Consider the following 21,597-nt stretch of genomic DNA (forward strand, 5'->3'; position numbering starts at 1 on the left):
TGGTCCCACTTTCAACTTTAAGGCCCATAAACTCTTCATTAACCTTTTATAAAGTGGAACCCACACACTCCCGGCCCCACCCTCCACCACCCACGCTCCCCACCCACCTGAGAGCGTTCTCCTGCAGAAAGACGTGCAGCTCTTTGAGCCTGGTGCTGGCCATGAGGCTGAGCAGCTGGGTGAACTTGCCCTGCCACTCGTTACAGTGCTGCACCAAGCTGAACTTCAGGGGAGCACAGTCCAGCAGCACAAACTGAACACTCAACACCGTCTCCTCCTTCTGAACGTTGTTGGCCACCTCCGTGTACCTGGGGGAGGAGAGGGGTGAGTGGAGAGGAAAAGAGGAGGGGGGGGAGCGAGAGAGAAATATTTGTAAGTACATGTACAAGATAAAGACCGTACTTTGACTTCAGTAGGAACCGGTACACTGTTCCTCTGTAGCCTAAAGATTCTACTTTGTTTACTAACATGATTATCTGTATAATACGGTAAACACTAAAATACAATGCTAAATGAATTACCATCAAACAAAAGTCAAGACCACAAAAGGATTAAAGCGACATGGTTTGATTGTTCTGTTGACAAGGGCCAATAGGAACCTGCTGAGCCAGACCAGCGTGTAATGTTCAAACATGGAGTGTTGACTCTCCAACGATTTACATCGCACTATCTCAGACAAAATCCATAAGACAATATCTCACTGTCTCTCGCTAGTCTCCAACATGTTTACCATGCACATCCATATGACAGGCTACAGAGTTGAAATCGGAAGTTTACATACACTAAGGTTGGAGTCATTAAAACTCGATTTTCAACCACTCCACAAATTTCTTGTTAACAAACTGTAGTTTTGGCAAGTCGGTTAGGACATCTACTTTGTGCATAACAGTCATTTTTCCAACAATTGTTTACAGACAGATTATTTCACTTATAATTCACTGTATCACAATTCCAGTGGGTCAGAAGTTTACATACACTAAGTTGATTGTGCCTTTAATCAGAAAATTATGTCATGGCTTTCGAAGCTTCTGATAGGCTAATTGACATCATTTGAGTCAATTGGAGGTGTACCTGTGGATGTATTTCAAGGCCTACCTTCAAACTCAGTGCCTCTTTGCTTGAAATCATGGGAAAATCAGAAGAAATCAGCCAAGACCTCAGAAAAGAATTTGTTGACCTCCACAAGTCTGGTTCATCCTTGGGAGCAATTTCAAAACGCCTGAAGGTACCATGTTCATCTGTACAAACAATAGTATGCAAGTATAAACACCATGGGACCACGCAGCCGTCATACCGCTCAGGAAGGAGACGAGTTCTGTCTCCTAGAGATTAACGTACTTTGGTGCGAAAAGTGCAAATCAATCCCAGAACAACCGCAAAGGACCTTGTGAAGATGCTGGAGGAAACAGGTACAAAAGTATCTATATCCACAGTAAAACGAGTCCTATATTGACATAATCTGAAAGGCCGCTCAGCAAGGAAGAAGCCACTGCTCCAAAACCGCCATAAAAAAGCCAGACTACGGTTTGCAACTGCACATGGTGACAAAGATTGTACTTTTTGGAGAAATGTCCTCTGGTCTGATGAAACAAAAATAGAACCGTTTGGAGGAAAAAAGGGGATGCTTGCAAGCCGAAGAACACCATCCTAACCGTGAAGCACGGGGGTGGCAGCATCATGTTGTGGTGGTGCTTTGCTGCAGGAGGGACTGGTGCACTTCACAAAATAGATGGCATCATGAGGTAGGAAAATTATGTGGATATATTGAAGCAACATCTCAAGACATCAGTCAGGAAGTTAAAGCTTTGTCACAAATGGGTCTTCCAAATGGACAATGACCCCAAGCATACTTCCAAAGTTGTGGCAAAATGGCTTCAGGACAACAAAGTCAAGGTATTGGAGTGGCCATCACAAAACCCTGACCTCAATCCTATAGAACATTTGTGGGCAGAACTGATAAACCGTGTGCAAGCAAGGAGGCCTACAAATCAGATTTTTACTCGTATTAAACGTCAGTAATTGTAAAAAAAAATTAAATAACAGAGTTTAAATGTATTTGGCTAAGGTGTATGTAAACTTCCGACTTCAACTGTATATGTTTAACAGAGAGGATACAGGGAGAGTTGGGTCTGGTTTAGACCCTCTCTCTTCTTCATCCATTTTTTATTTATTTATTTATTTAACCTTTATTTAACCAGGTAGGCAAATTGAGAACACGTTCTCATTTACAATTGCGACCTGGCCAAGATAAAGCAAAGCAGTTCGACACATACAACAACACATGGTTACACATGGAGTAAAACAAACATACAGTCAATAATACAGTGAAAAATAAGTCTATATACAATGTGAGCAAGTGAGGTGAGATAAGGGAGGTGAAGGCAAACAAAATATATATATAAATCCCATTCCCATGGGAGTAGAATTAATCTGCTCCTAGATTTTTTTTATTTATTAGGCAAGTCAGCTAAGAACAAATTCTTATTCACAATGACTGACGAGGTACAGTGGGTTAACTGCCTTGTCCAGGGGCAGAACGACAGATTTTTACCTTGTCAGCTCGGGGATTCAATCTAGCAACCTTTCGGTTACCGGCCCAACGCTCTAACCACTAGGCCATCTGCCGCCCCGATGCTGGCACCTGAGCATCCTGACTGGTTGCATCACTGACTGGTATGGCAACCTCTGACCGCAAGGCACTACAGAGGGTAGTGCGTATCACCCAGTACATCACTGGGGCCAAGCTTCCTGCCATCCAGGACCTCTATACCAGGCGGTGTCAGAGGAAGGCCCTAAAAATAGTCAGACTCCAGCCACTCTAGTCATAGACTGTTCTCTCTGCTACCGCACGACAAGCGGCACCGGATTCTGTACCGGTATCCCCTGTATATAGCCTCGATATTGTTATTTTACCGGTGCTGTTTAATTATTTGTAACTTTTATTTTCTATTTTTTATTTAACACTTCTTAAAGCAGTGTTTGTTAAGGGCTTGTAAGTAAGCATTTCCCTGTAAGGTTGTATTCGGCGCATGTGACAAATACAATTTGAATTGATTTGGTTTGATATAAACACACCTGCGGGAAGTAGGGGTGCTTACCACCAGGGGTACCATCTTACCCCCCTAAGATGGTAAAACTGCAAGAATGTGTGCTGCATTTGTGTTGTTGCAATAAAAAAACGATGAAACTATTTATCCGTTGCATTATTGATATAAATGATCATGCGATTGGAGTAGGGGAGAGAGAAAAACACGGGTCCCATTCTGCACGGTGAGCTCTCAGCTCTGTTTTGTAAGCAGTGCTCTCGTGATATGGTCTGATCTATTCAGCTGCGGAGGGTTGGAGTCACACGCGCTCTGTTGTATGATAGACAGTTGAGTTAGTCTCTCTCTCTCCCCCTCTTCTCTCCCTCTTCTCTCCCTCTTGTGGTGGATATCAAGTGATCTGGAGCAGCGCTCGCAATAGTCTTCCACTTCTATTCTAAACTTGGCGAAAAGGGAATGGGAACAATATGAAATTAGGAACGTGGCATTCTCTCGCCCTCGCAGGCCTGCTCCTGCCCATGTCAAACACGGTGTGCCATCCCACTAGTCTGGCAAGCAACACAGTGTAGGGTACAGCCCAACAAGTGGCGCATTCCACCAACTGGTAATGGATCGAGGTGTTGGCTTCTCTCCGCGATGGAGCTCATAGCTGTTCATTTGTGCTCAGTTTTAATAGGCTCAATCTTAGTTACAACACCGCTCTCGTTATTTCTCTCTCTCTCACACACACACACCCACCCATTGTAATTATGCAGTACAAAGAAATGTGCGCTCTGTTCACAATGGTCTATTCCTAGGCGGCGCGTGCGTTTGTGAGTGTCAAGATGAGGGAAGCTTACAATTGATCCTGCCATTTCTACCGAGCTGCGTGCCAGTTTCTGCGTGCCAGTTTCTGCGTGCCAGTTTCGTGGAATAGTTTCATTTCAATAATAACGTTTTTGTTTCTCAAAATCATTGTCACGTCGTTAATAACACAAATGGGAATCGAAATGATAAAAATCTAAAAGTTCAAATTCAACTAACGCAAGAGCACCAGCCTCTGTCATACGGACATGTTGATACACCATGATCCATTGGTGGTTAAAGAAATTAGCGCATGGAACTAAGAGATAGCCTATGGGCCAATGTAGCAGTAGGCCTATTACTTCCATTGTCAACTAAGTACAAATACATAAAGCTGACGAATAAAAACTGAAAATGCAGGTTCTTTCAATCACATTCATCTCTCTACTCCGCCTGTCTGCCTCCCTTTCTATCTGTCATGACTTGAGCTATCGCTAGTGAAGTGTAACATTGTATCAACGAGCCTATTCAGGGCCACTAGCCTATTCCAGGCGGTCAGAGTGTCCCGGGCCAGTGAGCCTGGGACAGACTCAGCTGTTTTTGTGCACAATGGGAAATGTGTTCAGGTATTTTATGACGTTTCCACTGGTTATATGGGATCCTCAGAGCATTACATTTAGCTCTTTCACACCGAGGCCTGGTGATTATCGAGGGGCAGAGTGTTAGAAAATATTTTTCAAATACGGCGAGGAACTATTATCATTCACAATGGATTTAATTTAAAAAACGGACTTTATTGACTTACTGTGTGAGGTGAAAAAGAAATGACTGAGAAGCTCAGCTTAGTGGTGGTGAGTTCAGACAATCAGAAATCAGACATCCCCAAACGGGCACTTTGTAACATTTGTACGGAGCAGGCCAGTTAGCCTACTTCTAAGCATCCTCCGGGCGCCGTCAGCTCCGTCAACATTTAGAGGACAGAGAAACCAGACACATGATCACATGGAGCTCTCCAAACAAAATACAATGAAAAAAATGAGGAAACTAATTGTATGGAATAAACCCAAACTTGTTTCTCACTTGTGTAGCAACGTGACCGTAGGCCTAATTAATCCATGCATTAACATAAATGTATGTAACCAAATGATGAGGATTAACAGTAAATGTACTACTGGTGACATACACTGAGTGTACAAAACATTAAGAACACCTTCCTAATATTGAGTTGCACCTCCCCTTTTTGCCCTCAGAACGGTTTCAATTCGTTGAGATATGAACTCTACAAGGTGTCGAAAGTGTTCCACAGGGATGTTGGCCCATGTTGACTCTAATGCTTCCCACAGCTGTGTCAAGCTGGCTGGATGTCCTTTGGGTGGTGGACCATCCTTGATACACACAGGAAACGGTCGAGTGTGAAAAACCCAGCAACGTAGCAATTCTTGACACAAACCGGTGCGCCTGGCACCTACTACCACACCCCTTTCAAAGGCACTTACATCTTTTGTCTTCCCCATTCACTCTCTGAATGGCACACACACACAATCAATGTCTCAATTGTCTCAAGGCTTAAAAATCCTTCTTTAACCTGTCTCCTCCCCTTCGTCAACACCAGTGGTTCCCAAACCTTTACGGCCCGCGACCCCATTTTGATATCCGGAAATTCTCGCGACCACAATCATGTGAAAAAAAATGATGTTAATAAACAGCCAATGTTGACTTTTTTAATTGGGGCTATGGCAGTCAATTGCAAAACATTCTAACAGTATTTCTGATCTCAACTCACCATCATATACATTTAATGTGGGGCTATAACAGTCAAACAGTCAAATTAGTCTGACATAATTTCTCTTATCTCACCACAACTAATGAGATGGTCGATGCACGTCGCGTCGGAGCTTCTCAAAGTCAGGGGGCGTGGCCGACAGTGTGCACCTCATCTCTCCTGTCACCTCCAACCTGGACCGATATGTATTTTAATGCAGACGAGAGCACTGAATCAGCGTACCATGTGTTTTAATGCTCGGAGGGACCAAAACTCTTCCATAATGACGCGTGAATGCGCTGTCTGCAGCATTCGGTCACATGACAGCTCCCGTCAGCTGTTCGGTTTCACTTACCGGCATGTCAACTGAGCCTGGATCACACGCTGATTCGGTCACTCATCTGTATAATTTGTTGGTATTTACCCTGCATGCTTGCATTCAGTTCGTTCAGTTTCCCAAATGTCTGTTACATAGGCACAGAGACACACTTTCTTTTCATTACACAGAAAGTCAACAGATTCAGTATTTTACACAACAGTTCTTCTCCCAATTAAACACAGATTTCCAACACTTCCCCTCGATAACCACCGAGCCTCGTTGTGAAATAGAACATTTACATTTACATTTAAGTCATTTAGCAGACGCTCTTATCCAGAGCGACTTACAAATTGGAACATGGTCCTGCTCTGATCCCGTACCTCCACATAGTTTTGCGAACAGGCGGGCGTGATGTAGTTAACAATCAAAGTTACCTGCCGCGCATCTCAGAGTTCTGCGCTCAGCTCTTTTGCCCAGCAGTTGCTCTCGGCGTATCCATTCTAGCTCAGTGGGTGTATCATAAAATGAGTCCATATGGCAGAGGGAGACACATTCACAACTAGAGTGCAGAGGCCTGCCCGCCGTCCTATGATAGATGGAGCCCCATCTGTGCAAAAGCCCACCATTTGATCCCATGGAATCTGTTTTTCGCAAATACAGCCACGCAGCACACTGAACATCCCCTGTGTCATTTCAGGCTCGGGAATCGTGAGACAGAACAATATGTCCTTGTGAATAGCATCCCCAGACATGTATAGCGAACAAAAGTCAATGCGCGGGCATCCCGGCCCTCACAGCTAACGTCCATTTGGAGAGCATAAGGTGGGGAATTCGAGTGGTTCAGTCAGTGTCCTCTTGATTGTTAGCTACAGCGTCAATTTCTTAGTTCCACAGTGTTATCTGTTGAAGGTATCGATGTGAGTTTCTGTGCCTCTGCCTCCCCACACAATGTTTTTCACCATATCAATTGTGGCCGGTAATATCAAAGTCACTGCGATAGCGTGTGGTTTCATAGCATAGCAGGCTTAGCCATTCACCGTGGGAATGACTCACGTGCAACGGTCAGGTGCGGCCTGGGTCAAGGCGCGACCTCTCGTTCGGGAACCGCTGATCTACACTGATTGAAGTGGATTTAACAAGTGACATCAATAAGGGATCATAGCTTTCACCTGGATTCCCCTGGTCTGTGTCAAGGTATACCTAATGTTTCGAACACTCAGTATATGTAATGGGGAACTGATCCAAAATAAGCAATCAAAGGTCAAACAATTTACACAATAAAAAACTATGAACGCACAAGAACTGGCGGGAGACAGCGAAGCGCATTCTGGGGGAACTGAGCGCATTCTGGAGCGAGAAGATCCAATGTCTTGGCCACCCACCCCTCCCCTCCCCTTCTTCTTGTCTCAACATTTCAAATGATACTCAAGACACATTATCTTCACACATATTATAGATGCATTGCTTTTCACTGACATCACACTAGGCAGGCAGCCTAGTGGTTAGAATGTTGGGCCAGTAACTGTAAACGTTTCTGGATCAAATCCCTGAGCTGACAAAGTAAAAAATCTGTCGTTCTACCCCTGAGCAAGGCAGTTAACCCACTGTTCCCCGGGCCCTGAGCAAGGCAGTTAACCCACTGTTCCCCGGGCCCTGAGCAAGGCAGTTAACCCCCTGTTCCCCGGGCCCTGAGCAAGGCAGTTAAACCCCTGTTCCCCGGGCCCTGAGCAAGGCAGTTAACCCCCTGTTCCCCGGGCCCTGAGCAAGGCAGTTAACCTCCTGTTCCCCGGGCCCTGAGCAAGGCAGTTAACCCCCTGTTCCCCGGGCCCTGAGCAAGGCAGTTAACCCACTGGGTGCCGTGGATGTTGATTAAGGCAGCCCCCTGCACCTTTCAGGTTGAGTTAAATGCGAACGATACGTTTCAGTTGAATTCCTTCAGTTGTACAGCTGACTATGTATCCCCAGCTAGGCCTATTGCCAAGCAAGCAGCCCAAATTACAGGCTGCTAGGCGTATAGGCCAACAAATTTGTGATATGAAAGAAGCCAATGATCCTCTATTGCTGAGAATTATTTTATTCATTTCTGTATAGATAAGAGTAATTATATCATTTTGGTAAATTGATTTGAATTTAGTTTAGCCTGCAGTGACTACTATTACTGAATCTTGTCCTATGCTTAGGCTACTGATCACATTAGGTATTGTATCAAAACATCTTCCCACGGCTATGTATCTAAGGTCCGTTCTGTAGCGTAAGCTGATCCTAGATCTGTGACTTCTAACCTTCCAACCCTGTTGAGGTAGATGACCTGTTCGCCAGATCTGTTCTTATTTTAGCCAACGCCACCGTAATTCATTCCAGTAAACAACAGAGCTCGCTAAAGCTAAAGAAAACACAGATCTGGCAACATCCCCCCCCCCCCCCCCCCCCTAGCCGTTAGAGGGTCAAACCTGGCGATGTCGGCGTCGAAGGAGGACACGGGGGGGTTGAGACGCTGGTATCTCCTGATGAAGGGGTCCTTGTTGATCTCCCAGATCTCTCTGTGTTTGTCCCAGGTCTTCAGGTAAGCCTGCAGGTGGCCTGCGTTGGCCGTCATTCCTGCTGCTACCGCTGCCTGAATCTTACCGATCTCCTCATCTTGTTCTGGGGTTAGAGAAGGAGAGAAAGGGGAATCACCATATAAAATAGGCCAAAGCTAATTATATTTCTAGGATCAGTTATTATTGAATTGTCCTTATACTGCTCTGGGGGGGAGGGAGGGAGAGACAGAGAGACAGAGAGAGAGAGAGACAGAGAGACAGAGAGACAGAGAGAGAGAGAGAGAGAGAGAGAGAGAGAGAGAGAGAGAGAGAGAGAGAGAGAGAGAGAGAGAGAGAGAGAGAGAGAGAGAGAGAGAGAGAGAGAGAGAGAGAGAGAGAGAGAGAGGATTCCATATGGAGTAAGTAGAAGCCCCGAACTGATACAGATATTTGTGTATTCGGTCCATCCTCTCTCTTGCCAAATAGATTTTTATCTCAATGAGACCTGGATAAATGAATGACGATGGTTATGGTTGTAACTTGGTATATGTTAACCTGATCTGAGATCTGTGGATAGAGGCACCTTCTACCACAAGCTCACCATATGGTAGATACATACCGTAACTGTACACTCGACTACATAGTGCATGCTTCCACACATTCCTAGTTAAATACAGTGAGTTGACACACCTTTGACACATTGTAACAGGCACTTACACGTGTTAGAAAAGGCTTTTCATGAGTGAACATGTTTAACAGCCCGGCGCGTGTCACTAGGGATCAACTACACTGTGTTGATTGGGTTTCAGGAGCTAACAGCAGTAGCTGTAAGAGCATTCCCCCTCGATAGAGATATGGCTGGAGACAAACACACACGTACACACACATACACGTATACACACACACACACACAGAGCTATGGAGAGGGGCTACCTCTGACCTGCTCCAGTCCCCCAGCTCCTGACTGTTTGATTAAAGCCAAAGCCTAGATACTCCCTGTGGACGACCGGCTGTCAATCAAACCAGGAGACAGCTGACGGGAGAGCTGCTTAAAATGGACAGATGAGGATAGGATGAAGAGAATGGTAGGATGGGGAATGGGGTTAGAATGGAGGGAGAGAATAAGGTCAGGGTTAAGGAGCAGTGGATGAAGAGGAGGTATGGTAACAAGAGCGTGGAGTGAAGAGGAGTGAGGATAAATGGACGGGGGGGGGGGGCTGAAGTGAGGGGTGAGGAGTAAAAGTGGGATGGAGTGCAAATGAAGAGTAGGAGAGAAAAGAGGATATGGTGAAGAGAAGGAGTGAGAAATGAAAGACGGACGGAGTGAGGTGAGGAAAGGTGAGGGGTCAGAAGTGAAAATAAAGAGAACTGAACATAAGGATGGGTCGAGGAGGAGGAGGAGGCGTGAGGCGTGGAACAGCGAGGTGAGAGGGGTCTCTAACCTCTGTCTGCGCGTGAGGTCTGTTACCTATGATGCAGCGTACAGGTTTCCTCTGTGAGCGTCTGCGTGTGAGGAGGTCCGGGAGGCGTTTGAACACAGAGATGGTGCCAATCAGCTGACAACTGATGTTGTTCACGATCTGAGCCAGTTTCTGTAGAGTGGGGGAGAACTCCACCTGTTGGACACACACACACACACACACACACACACACACACACACACACACACACACACACACACACACACACACACACACACACACACACACACACACACACACACACACACACACATCAATAATGTTTGCCTCTAGGCTTAAAGACCTAACGAGCTCTACTGCTATCATTTCCACAAAAACTCTACATTCCTTTTTTATAAAATATTACTTTAATCTTTTTTTATTTGTAATAACATAAATGAATCCTCCTGTATAAAGAATACCAAAAGGTTCATGCTTTCTGAACCACACCCTCCTAGCCTATCAACGATGCAGATATTGTACATACACAAAGCATAAATCATTTGTCACGGCTGATTTATAAAGTGTGGAGAGAGAGGAGTGCGAGAAGGAGAGGGAGAGAGAGTGCGAGAGAAAGAGGGAGAGAGAGGGAGAGAGCGCGAGAGAGAGAGAAAGAGGGAGAGAGAGAGGGAGAAAGAGGGAGAGAGAGGGAGAGTGCGAGAGAGAGAGAAAGAGGGAGAGAGGGAGAAAGAGGGAGAGAAAGAGGGAGAGAGAGAGGGAGAAAGCGAGAGAGACTCTTGGTGTCCTGTTTGGATTTATAATGCTATCTTAATACGTAAAATAACTTGCGCTGCGTACAGCTCTGCGTCTGTTAGACAAGGACAAAGGATGTTCTCTTCCATTGTATTCTAAATAGTGCCGAGTTGACGACCTGTCTGGCTGTGTCTCTCACTGTGACTCAGACCTTGGAAATGCTACAAAATCATATGGCATCCTACACTGAGAATGGATGACATTGTTCGCCTTCAAACCGAGGTTAGTACGTGTAGGAGTAATATTGCTAAAATCCCTGGTAAGAGTGTGTACGTGAACAAAATATATGTCCCGTGAACTGCTTGGAAGTATATTACAATCTGCAATCCTTATGCATGAGTGTTAAAAACGGAGTGTGTGTGTATGTGATTGAGTGATCGTGTGTGTGCGCGCGTGCATGTTTCTCTGTTTGTGTATTTGCGTGAATCGTTGTGTGTGTGTGTGAATTTGTGTCCGCGCGAGTCTACCTGTGGGTCCCTTTACCTGTGAGGTGGCCCCGGGGCCCTCGTGGCGTAGTACCACCTGCACCCTGAAGAGGGGGTTGGGGGAAGTCTTGCTGTCTCCGTTGATGGCCTTGGACAGCTCCTGTAAGGACCACTTGATGTTGAGACGGAGAGCCTCCTCCACCAAGCCGTCCATCTTCTCTGTGTACACAACCCAGTGCTGCTGGACCTGGGACACACACACGGCAAGCAAACACCCCCCCCCCCCCCCACACACACACACACACACGCAAGCACACACACCCACACACCCCCACACACACACACACACACACACACACACACACACACACACACACACACACACACACACACACACACACACACACACACACACACACACACACACACACACACACACACACCTACTATTATCTGTCCATCATAAATTCTCTCAACCACTACATGTCATCTATTCATAATTTGTTCCACAGGTGAAGTTCTAAATGAAGTGATTTTCTAGATGAACAGTTTTCATTTTCTATAATGAAATTACCCCATCATTGTATCTTGCTAGCCACTATTTGTGAGTACAAATTAGCACCAAAAGTAGGGAAGCAAAAACTAGCAAGGAATAGGTACCCTCCCCACACACACACACACACACACACACACACACACACACACACACACACACACACACACACACACACACACACACACACACACACACACTCCGCAAACCGACCCTAACCCACTGACATAGAAAATGCGTTGTAGGCTACAGTCAGAGACGGCAGAATGATTTCTCGACATGGGGATGCAGGCTTTTTCTGGGCCTGATTTAAAAGTTTCTGTTTATAATTTCAGAAATGTTGGTCGGCTATTTGTTAGTCAGCTTGTCTATAATTAGATACACGCAGCTTCTCTTCTGTCATTAGACTATATGTTCCCCTAGAAGGCTAAACAAGCCCTTGTTCACCAGAATAATGTCATAAATCCATTTGAATGCAGGCTTCAATCTAGATGACAGCGGTCATTTTCTCTTTTGTCATCTCTGCTTCATTCGCGGAGCAAAGACGCTTATAACTCAACAACAAACAACAACAACAAAACTGGAAATAGTTCCTGTGCAAAATGTCCAAAAGCATCAGTCTGACCGGTTGTAGGGAAATAAAAACCTGTGAAAACGACCCAACGTGTTTCAGTTAAGATTTCAGTTCGGCTTGGATGCATATTTTATTGAGGTTGAAATACGATCAGCTTTTATGATGCTGATAGCACCTCTACAGACGGTATCTAACTGTGCATTCGAATTCTCTCAAGATGCTGAAAGAAATCAATCATATTTCTCCACTCCTGTTCCCGAGTCAAAATCGAGTCTATATTTGGTGTACCATTTTACTGCAAGAAATGCTTAGTTCTGCAGGAGTTCATATTTAGGCTGTGTGAGAGGTTATAGACCTTCAGTCAGTGTCCTGGTTTCAGTTTTCATTTAACCCATCTGAACCCACGTCAGTTCCCTTGACGTGCCATAGGCCCATTTGAAGTCCCCGTCTTGTGACTGGCGAATTTGTATAGCGCCGCACAATCATCACACATAACATAGCCAGGCACTGCTATCGTCCTATTTTACCATTTCACCAAATCTTTCCCAAACATCTTGAACTCTCCATTTCACAGCTTTTCTCTTACTGAATTAAACTCCGACATTGTCCTTTTTTGTCTCAGTGGATCGACGTGAACTTTTTCTGCCCGTTCCCAAAAGCGTTTGGCGATTGGCTGTAGGCTATTTGGCGTACGTACAGTCAGGCCCTAAAGCTTAGGCTTATGCACGAATGCCAGATAACCTAAAATCATGAAAGAAAAACCTCAATGTAGACTATAGATATAAATTGCACATGAACGATACATTTATAAAAAAATTTAAGGTATTGTTTTCTATTTAGTCAACGCGCCCGCCCGCCCTTCACCCACACAATATTTAATGACCCTAAGCCCACCCGCCCCGCGGATATGACCGATTCAACCCGCGCATCACTACACCACACACCTCTGGTCCGTCTGTGCGGAAGGTCTCGTAGACCCGGGACATGATGGCTACGATGTCCTGGTGTGCTGAGTGGAGCCGCTGGAGCTGGGCTTGCTGGTGGGCCTGCTGGTCCCCCTCAAACTCCAGGTCCCTGTACACTGTCTTCCCATCCACACGCACAAGCAGCAGCTCACTGATCAGACCACACTGACGGGAGATGGCCAGGTTGGCCGCCTTGTACTCATCCACGATGAGCTGGATCTGATAGGGAGGGGAGAGGAGGTTAGGTGGGTGATGGTTCATTTGGAGGAGAGGAGGGGCGGGAGAGGAGAGGAGGGGCGGAGAGGAGAGGAGGGGCGGAGAGGAGAGGAGGGGCGGAGAGGAGAGGAGAGGAGAAAAGAGGAGAAAAGAGAAGATAAAGAGGAATAGAACCAACTGGGGAAAGTTGGATGAATACAGAACCCATGGTACTTTCCCAGCAGTGTCCCTTTCCAACCCCCCTTCACTTCTAGGATCGAAGCAGGCGAGCTTATTACATAGGAATCACGCTCCACCATCTCCACCAACACTAACTCTTCTTGTTTGAATTACCAGAGACAGGTCTTATCATGACTGCATCGGGCTGTGGCCAAACAGAATAGAACATACATCCAACAGTTTCCTTTTCAATTTGTGGGAGAGAGAAGAGGAGGGGAGCGGCGGAGATGACTGGCTCTCTCATATTGCCTCGGCAGCCGGACCTAATTCAGACGGAGAGCAAATCCGTCTCTCACTCAGAATTCCAGATCCTAGCGCCGATCTCCGGATTTTACGGCTTTCATGGGGATAAGGCCTGCCGCGCAGAATAATCCTCTGAGAGAGAGAGAGAGAGAGAAGAGGAGTCGGGGGGGAGAGCGGGGTGGAGGGAGAGAGAGGAAAATAGGGATGGGGGGGCTGTTCTGAGTCAGTTCAGATCTCTCTTCCTCTCGCTCACTCTCCCCACCTACCTACCTACAACACGGAAGACAGCACTCACTGAGTTTTTGACTTTGGGCTCGACAGATCTTGACATTGGCTCGACGCAAACCTGATCTTAAACCCCTTGAGAGAGAGAGGGGAGACAGGGGAGAGGGGCGTGGCGCGGTGGCATGAATCCTTGCCAATGAGTGTTAGTGTTCATTACGCATGCTGCTGCTGCTCAACCTGTCTTGAACACTGAGCCCCCATACCGTCTCTCTGGAAGCCACGGTACTCATTATTATACTGTAGCATCGTACCGTAGCTTAGCACCGTAGCATCCAATACAATGTTGGCAAGGCATTCATTATCATTCATTATCAAGCATCGCAATGTAACTTAGCATCCAATACAATGCAACTCCATAACGTTGGCAAAGCATTCATTATACTACAGCTAGTATTTCAGCATTGCACCCCTAACCTAGCCTGGTCCCAGGTCTGTTTGTGCTGTCTTGACCACTCCTATGACTATTGCCGTTGGCAAGACAGCACAAACTGATCTGAAACCAGGCTATTCACTGCAACTCTCCTGTGTCCTGTATCTCTTACTATACAATTACCCATGAATCATACAACCATCCCCCTGTTTTATAATGCAGCCTTATACGGCATTGGAATGGAATAAAAATGAAACGCGGGAGGGTTATGTGTATTTATACTCTATCACCCCTCTCCACCTTCCTGTCTATCCCTCACTCCTTCTTTTCCCTCTGGAGATCATTTGATCCCGGTGGTTGAGGAGAATAGAAGCCCTCTGCGTCTATCACGCGCACGCACACACACGCACACACGCACACACACACGCACACACACAAAAACACACACACACGCACGCACGCACACACACGCACGCACGCACGCACGCACACACACAAAAAAACACATACAGTCCATCACACACAGCCCTCTGTGCATTGGATCCAACAGTAATGCCTCATAACACTCCATGCATCATGGCTTAAATTGAACTGCGGCCAGTCTGGCGGGGTGTTTTTGTGTCCGTGTCTGCTGTTTTCTGCTAGCGGCTGAATTCTGCTGAATTTGTTTCCCCGATTCAGATGTTTATTGGTCTAGAAAATGCTGACCGCAGAAGGAAGACAACGGGATACAGTCTGTGCTCTGTGTGTGTGTGTGTGTGTGTGTGTGTGTGTGTGTGTGTGTGTGTGTGTGTGTGTGTGTGTGTGTGTGTGTGTGTGTGTGTGTGTGTGTGTGTGTGTGTGTGTGTGTGTGTGTGTGTGTGTGTGTGTGTGCGTGTGTGTGCGTGTGCGTGCGTGCGTGCGCATGTGATGAAGGTGGTTTGTGAAAGCAGGGAGCCAAATGAACCCACATCCTGTTGCTGTACTGTATCTACAGGGGTTACGGCTTCACATCTAAACCCTGGGCCCAGGAGCACGGCACAGTAGTGTTCTTCTAGCCCAATGGCTACCTGCCCTGGTCCGAGAGAGCATCAGAGTACGCACGTTTTAGTTCCAGCCAAACATGACAAAGCTTGACTCAACTAGCCTATGAGAGCTTATAATGGATCAAAAGGGGCTAGAGAAAGACGACAGCGAAACGTCTCTATCTATCTTAAGGTTGGTGAGCAATACTCTACACCCTTTCTGTGGTCTATGAGTCGGTGTGTGTTTCATCACGGTGTGTCCTGACCTTGCTGGCGTGCAGCCTGCAGTCTTTGATGAAGAAGCTGGACGCTCCTTTAGAGGACCAGAGCAGCTTGGAGAGACCTGGCTGGATCTTCTTGTCCAGGAAGCGGAGTCGCTCCCGGAACAAACCCAGCTCTTCAGCAGACAGCGACGCGATGATCCTGACACACACACACACACAAATACAGTATAGACATACACGGGACACACACACGGACCAAACATCAGTGTTTATATAAACATGATAATATTGGTGGTATTTTCTTCAAATCATTTCCTGCACTGTATTGTTTAACAGAAATAGTCTGGGTCACTAAATACTGTATTACAGTAGGATGTCCTATCAAAAAAGCAGATTTTGACCAATGGGTAAAATAATGTTAACTGCTTAGATACTGGTCGAAAATCCGGGAAAAAGCAACTAGGCTGGATGCTGTGTCAACTAGGCTGGATGCTGTGTCAACTAGACTGGATGCTGTGTCAGCTAGGCTGGATGCTGTGTCAGCTAGGCTGGATGCTGTGTCAACTAGGCTGGATGCTGTGTCAACTAGGCTGGATGCTGTGTCAGCTAGGCTGGATGCTGTGTCAACTAGGCTGGATGCTGTGTCAACTAGGCTGGATGCTGTGTCAACTGGCTGGATGCTGTGTCAACTAGGCTGGATGCTGTGTCAACTAGGTTGGATGCTGTGTCAGCTAGGCTGGATGCTGTGTCAACTAGGCTGGATGCTGTGTCAACTAGGCTGGATGCTGTGTCAACTAGGCTGGATGCTGTGTCAACTAGGCTGGATGCTGTGTCAACTAGGCTGGATGCTGTGTCAACTAGGCTGGATGCTGTGTCAACTAGGCTGGATGTTGTGTCAACTAGGCTGGATGCTGTGTCAACTAGGCTGGATGCTGTGTCAGCTAGGCTGGATGCTGTCAACTAGGCTGGATGCTGTGTCAGCTAGGCTGGATGCTGTGTCAACTAGGCTGGATGCTGTCAACTAGCCTGGATGCTGTCAACTAGGCTGGATGCTGTGTCAGCTAGGCTGGATGCTGTGTCAACTAGGCTGGATGCTGTCAACTAGGCTGGATGCTGTGTCAACTAGGCTGGGTGCTGTCAACTAGGCTGGATGCTGTGTCAACTAGCCTGGATGCTGTCAACTAGGCTGGATGCTGTGTCAACTAGGTTGGATGCTGTGTCAACTAGCCTGGATGCTGTCAACTAGGCTGGATGCTGTGTCAACTAGGTTGGATGCTGTGTCAACTAGGTTGGATGCTGTGTCAACTAGGCTGGATGCTGTGTCAACTAGGCTGGATGTTGTGTCAACTAGGCTGGATGCTGAGTCAACTAGGCTGGATGCTGTGTCAGCTAGGATGGATGCTGTGTCAACTAGGCTGGATTCTGTGTCAACTAGGGCTGGATGCTGTGTCAACTAGGCTGGATGCTGTGTCAACTAGGCTGGATGCTGTCAACTAGGCTGGATGCTGTGTCAGCTAGGCTGGATGCTGTGTCAGCTAGGCTGGATGCTGTGTCAACTAGGTTGGATGCTGTGTCAACTAGGTTGGATGCTGTGTCAACTAGGCTGGATGTTGTGTCAACTAGGCTGGATGCTGTGTCAACTAGCCTGGATGCTGTCAACTAGGCTGCATGCTGTGTCAGCTAGGCTGGATGCTGTGTCAACTAGGTTGGATGCTGTGTCAACTAGGCTGGATGCTGTGTCAACTAGACTGGATGCTGTGTCAACTAGGTTGGATGCTGTGTCAACTAGGCTGGATGCTGTGTCAACTAGGTTGGATGCTGTGTCAACTAGGCTGGATGCTGTGTCAACTAGGCTGGATGCTGTCAACTAGGCTGGATGCTGTGTCAGCTAGGCTGGATGCTGTGTCAACTAGGCTGGATGCTGTCAACTAGCCTGGATGCTGTCAACTAGGCTGGATGCTGTGTCAGCTAGGCTGGATGCTGTGTCAACTAGGCTGGATGCTGTCAACTAGGCTGGATGCTGTGTCAACTAGGCTGGATGCTGTCAACTAGGCTGGATGCTGTGTCAACTAGCCTGGATGCTGTCAACTAGGCTGGATGCTGTGCCAGCTAGGCTGGATGCTGTGTCAACTAGCCTGGATGCTGTCAACTAGGCTGGATGCTGTGTCAACTAGGTTGGATGCTGTGTCAACTAGGTTGGATGCTGTGTCAACTAGGCTGGATGCTGTGTCAACTAGGTTGGATGCTGTGTCAACTAGGCTGGATGCTGTGTCAACTAGGTTGGATGCTGTGTCAACTAGGCTGGATGTTGTGTCAACTAGGCTGGATGCTGTGTCAACTAGCCTGGATGCTGTCAACTAGGCTGGATGCTGTGTCAGCTAGGCTGGATGCTGTGTCAACTAGGCGGGGTGCTGTCAACTAGGCTGGATGCTGTGTCAACTAGGCTGGATGCTGTCAACTAGGCTGGATGCTGTGTCAACTAGCCTGGATGCTGTCAACTAGGCTGGATGCTGTGTCAGCTAGGCTGGATGCTGTGTCAACTAGGCGGGGTGCTGTCAACTAGGCTGGATGCTGTGTCAACTAGGCTGGATGCTGTCAACTAGGCTGGATGCTGTGTCAACTAGCCTGGATGCTGTCAACTAGGCTGGATGCTGTGTCAGCTAGGCTGGATGCTGTGTCAACTAGGCTGGATGCTGTGTCAACTAGCCTGGATGCTGTCAACTAGGCTGGATGCTGTGTCAGCTTGGCTGGATGCTGTGTCAACTAGGCTGGATGCTGTCAACTAGGCTGGATGCTGTGTCAACTAGGCTGGATGCTGTGTCAACTAGGCTGGATGCTGTGTCAACTAGGCTGGATGCTGTGTCAACTAGGCTGGATGCTGTGTTAACTAAGTTGGATGCTGTGTCAACTAGCCTGGATGCTGTCAACTAGACTGGATGCTGTGTCAACTAGGCTGGATGCTGTCAACTAGGCTGGATGCTGTGTCAACTAGGCTGAATGCTGTCAACTAGGCTGGATGTTGTGTCAACTAGCCTGGATGCTGTCAACTAGGCTGGATGCTGTCAACTAGGCTGGATGCTGTGTGAGAGTTAAGGCTACCTGACAGGCTCACCATTGAACCTGTCATCGTTCTTCTGGAATCCGGACGACATAAAACCATATTGAGGTAAGACTGATATCGATTTTGAGACATGGCATGTAGTATTTTCATATTTTAGTATACGCTTTTCATATTCATGTGAAATTCCTGTTCTTTTTCGAAGACCTCTCACAAAAACAAGCGTAGCTCTGTGAAATGTCAACGGAGCACGGAGCGTACCACGAGCTGTTGATTTTCAAAGCCTTTTACATTTAACTCAGTTCATTTGGCTTTTTGCGACCCGCAGAAACAACTTTGCAGATGACCACAACATGTAAAATCCTCATAAGTCGCTGGGAGAAAGTGCACCGCTCTGTCAACAGAGCTCGGTGTCTATTAGCAGAAGTATTAGATGACCAAATCCGACTTTTTAGATATAATGTTAATGATATGGTAGTGAAAGACCCCACTGAACGATTCAGAACATGAACAATCATACTTGTCTTGGTGAAATGTATTTTATAACATAATGAAGTGAAATTTCATCACCAAAGCTTGTTTGGGCAGAGTGGATGGACAGCCTAATTACAGGGAAATATATAAACACTAACACACAGTTTGGTGATGCAGTATGCACCCACTTGACCTACGCCTAGGCCTCTTCTCACAGTAAGTTGAAAGCATTATGCTATGCATGGCCTGCCACGTGCTAATTCACATCCACTCTGAATGTGCTTCAATCTGAAGTGTTTCGCAGTGTGTGTGTTCAGTTTCAAGCAGCGTTGGCTGTGCTGAACTTTGCAGGATCCCAGGCACCGTGTATACAGAGGCTTAAAGTCCAATTTGCCTCATACTGAACAAGGATGTGAGAGACTTTGGTCCAGTGTGTGTGTGTGTGCATGCGCATGTATGCATGTGTGCGTTCGTACGCGTCTGCGTACATCTATGTGTGTGCGTGCCTGCGCGTATCTCCGCGCATGTGTGTGTAATGTATCTACGTGCACGTGTGTGTGCGCTTGCACGCGCGTGTGTGTCTACGTGCATGTGTGTGTATCTACGTGCACGTGTGTGTGTCTACGTGCATGTGTGTGTGTGTGTGTGTCTGTACCGGTTGTAGTCTCGTACCACCAGCAGCACGCTCTCCCTCATGCTGCGGAGCTCCTCTCTCCTCTGGTAGACGTCAGAGACGTAGTGGGGGATCTCGAACAGCAGGCGCTCCCAGTAGTGGATCTCATTGAACATCTTCAGCATGTTCCTACACACAACCAAGGACAGGGAGTGTTCACAGTCTCGCAGAGGACGGATGCCGCGGCATCATAACAGAGGTCTGATACAGAAGGTGTTTGTGTCGAGGGGCGTGAGAGTCCCCGGTGTGCGTCTTTATGTCAGTAGGGCGCGTGAGCCTGAGAATATCCGCGTGTGCTGTGACCCGTCCTCTAACCGCCTGTCTGCGTTTGCGAAAACTCTCCTAACATAATCAGTCTCCTCCATCTTCCGAGTGTGTGTGTGTGTGTGTGTGTGTGCGCGTGTGTCCTCCGGTATGAACCCACTTGTCGAAGTTGATGTCCAGCATGCCCTGTTTCTCCTTGCAGCGCATCATGAGTGGCTGGTCCAGCCTCTTGAGACTCTGTCGGTCCAGAGACTGACTCCACTCAGAGAAGACCCTCCGGACCAACTCATCCAGGGTCTGGACCAGCTGGCTGTACGCCAGACGCACCTCCTCTCCACTGCCGATGTGAGGCATGAAGTGGGCACACTGTACCACCTACGGCAGGGGAGAGGTTCAAACCACACACAGGGTAATTCAACAAGAGTTTTAAAAAAGGAGCAACGGGACATACAGACGAGGTAAGAAAGGCCGATAGTAACTTGTATCAAAACCGACCTTAGACAGGTCGGACAGGAAGGGTCTCCAACGTTAACAGGATGCGTGTTGCTAAGTGTTTCTGTTGTATATTCTGTATCCTTGAACACTCACTTACTTGATGGAGAAATGTTTGATAAAAACCGAGAGCTTATTCAATTCCAATCTGTGTAGAATGAATGTTCCCCCTTGTTCTATGGTGCCTAATGTATCTCTACAGATAGCCGTTCCTTCCAGCCATATACTCTGTGTAAGCAAAGAGACCAGGCAGACACAGCTGTGTTTAAAACACACAGATGCCAAGGCCATGTCTGGGCCCCTATCCATCTGATCTAGGATCAGTTTGGCCTTTCAGATAATGAATAAGATTACATGGACAGTCTGGGAGGACCTGATCATAGATCTGTAGGACTCCTACTCTGAGATGCTTTATGAATCTGGGCCCTGGACTCAATGGACTGGCCCCCTGCCATTATAGGCCTTTGGATGGGATGCCAGGCCTGCTCCAACCCCTAACTGGCTAAAGCTCCCCATAGAGTACTACAGAGAACTGGAGCCTGGCTTCATTAAGGTTCATCTCCATATGTCAGAGGATGGCTTTGGCCTGCTATAACCCCTGTCTCCCCTATATAGTACTTTAACCTGCTATAACCTCTGTCTCCCCTATACAGTACTTTAACCTGCTATAACCTCTGTCTCCCCTATACAGTACTTTGGCCTGCTATAACCCCTGTCTCCCCTATACAGTACTTTAACCTGCTATAACCTCTGTCTCCCCTATATAGTACTTTAACCTGCTATAACCTCTGTCTCCCCTATACAGTACTTTGGCCTGCTATAACCCCTGTCTCCCCTATACAGTACTTTAACCTGCTATAACCTCTGTCTCCCCTATACAGTACTTTAACCTGCTATAACCTCTGTCTCCCCTATACA

The 21,597-nt window shown here is 47.1% G+C and overlaps 1 protein-coding gene across 1 annotated transcript in view; it reads right to left on the reverse strand.

Moving 5' to 3' along the window:
• Positions 1 to 21,597, reverse strand: part of dnah2 (dynein, axonemal, heavy chain 2) — a 234,077-nt gene that overhangs the window by 165,143 nt on the left and 47,337 nt on the right. Inside the window, exons 13-20 of the mRNA XM_071331387.1 lie at positions 20,348 to 20,562; positions 19,906 to 20,052; positions 15,761 to 15,917; positions 13,137 to 13,376; positions 11,124 to 11,312; positions 9,896 to 10,043; positions 8,359 to 8,551; positions 108 to 308 (exon numbers count right to left, since the gene is read on the reverse strand). Of these exons, the coding sequence (XP_071187488.1) occupies positions 108 to 308; positions 8,359 to 8,551; positions 9,896 to 10,043; positions 11,124 to 11,312; positions 13,137 to 13,376; positions 15,761 to 15,917; positions 19,906 to 20,052; positions 20,348 to 20,562 (1,490 nt within the window). The remainder of the gene's footprint in view (positions 1 to 107; positions 309 to 8,358; positions 8,552 to 9,895; positions 10,044 to 11,123; positions 11,313 to 13,136; positions 13,377 to 15,760; positions 15,918 to 19,905; positions 20,053 to 20,347; positions 20,563 to 21,597) is intronic.

Source organism: Salvelinus alpinus, chromosome 11 (assembly GCF_045679555.1).
Source record: "Salvelinus alpinus chromosome 11, SLU_Salpinus.1, whole genome shotgun sequence".
Lineage (NCBI taxonomy): Eukaryota > Metazoa > Chordata > Actinopteri > Salmoniformes > Salmonidae > Salvelinus > Salvelinus alpinus.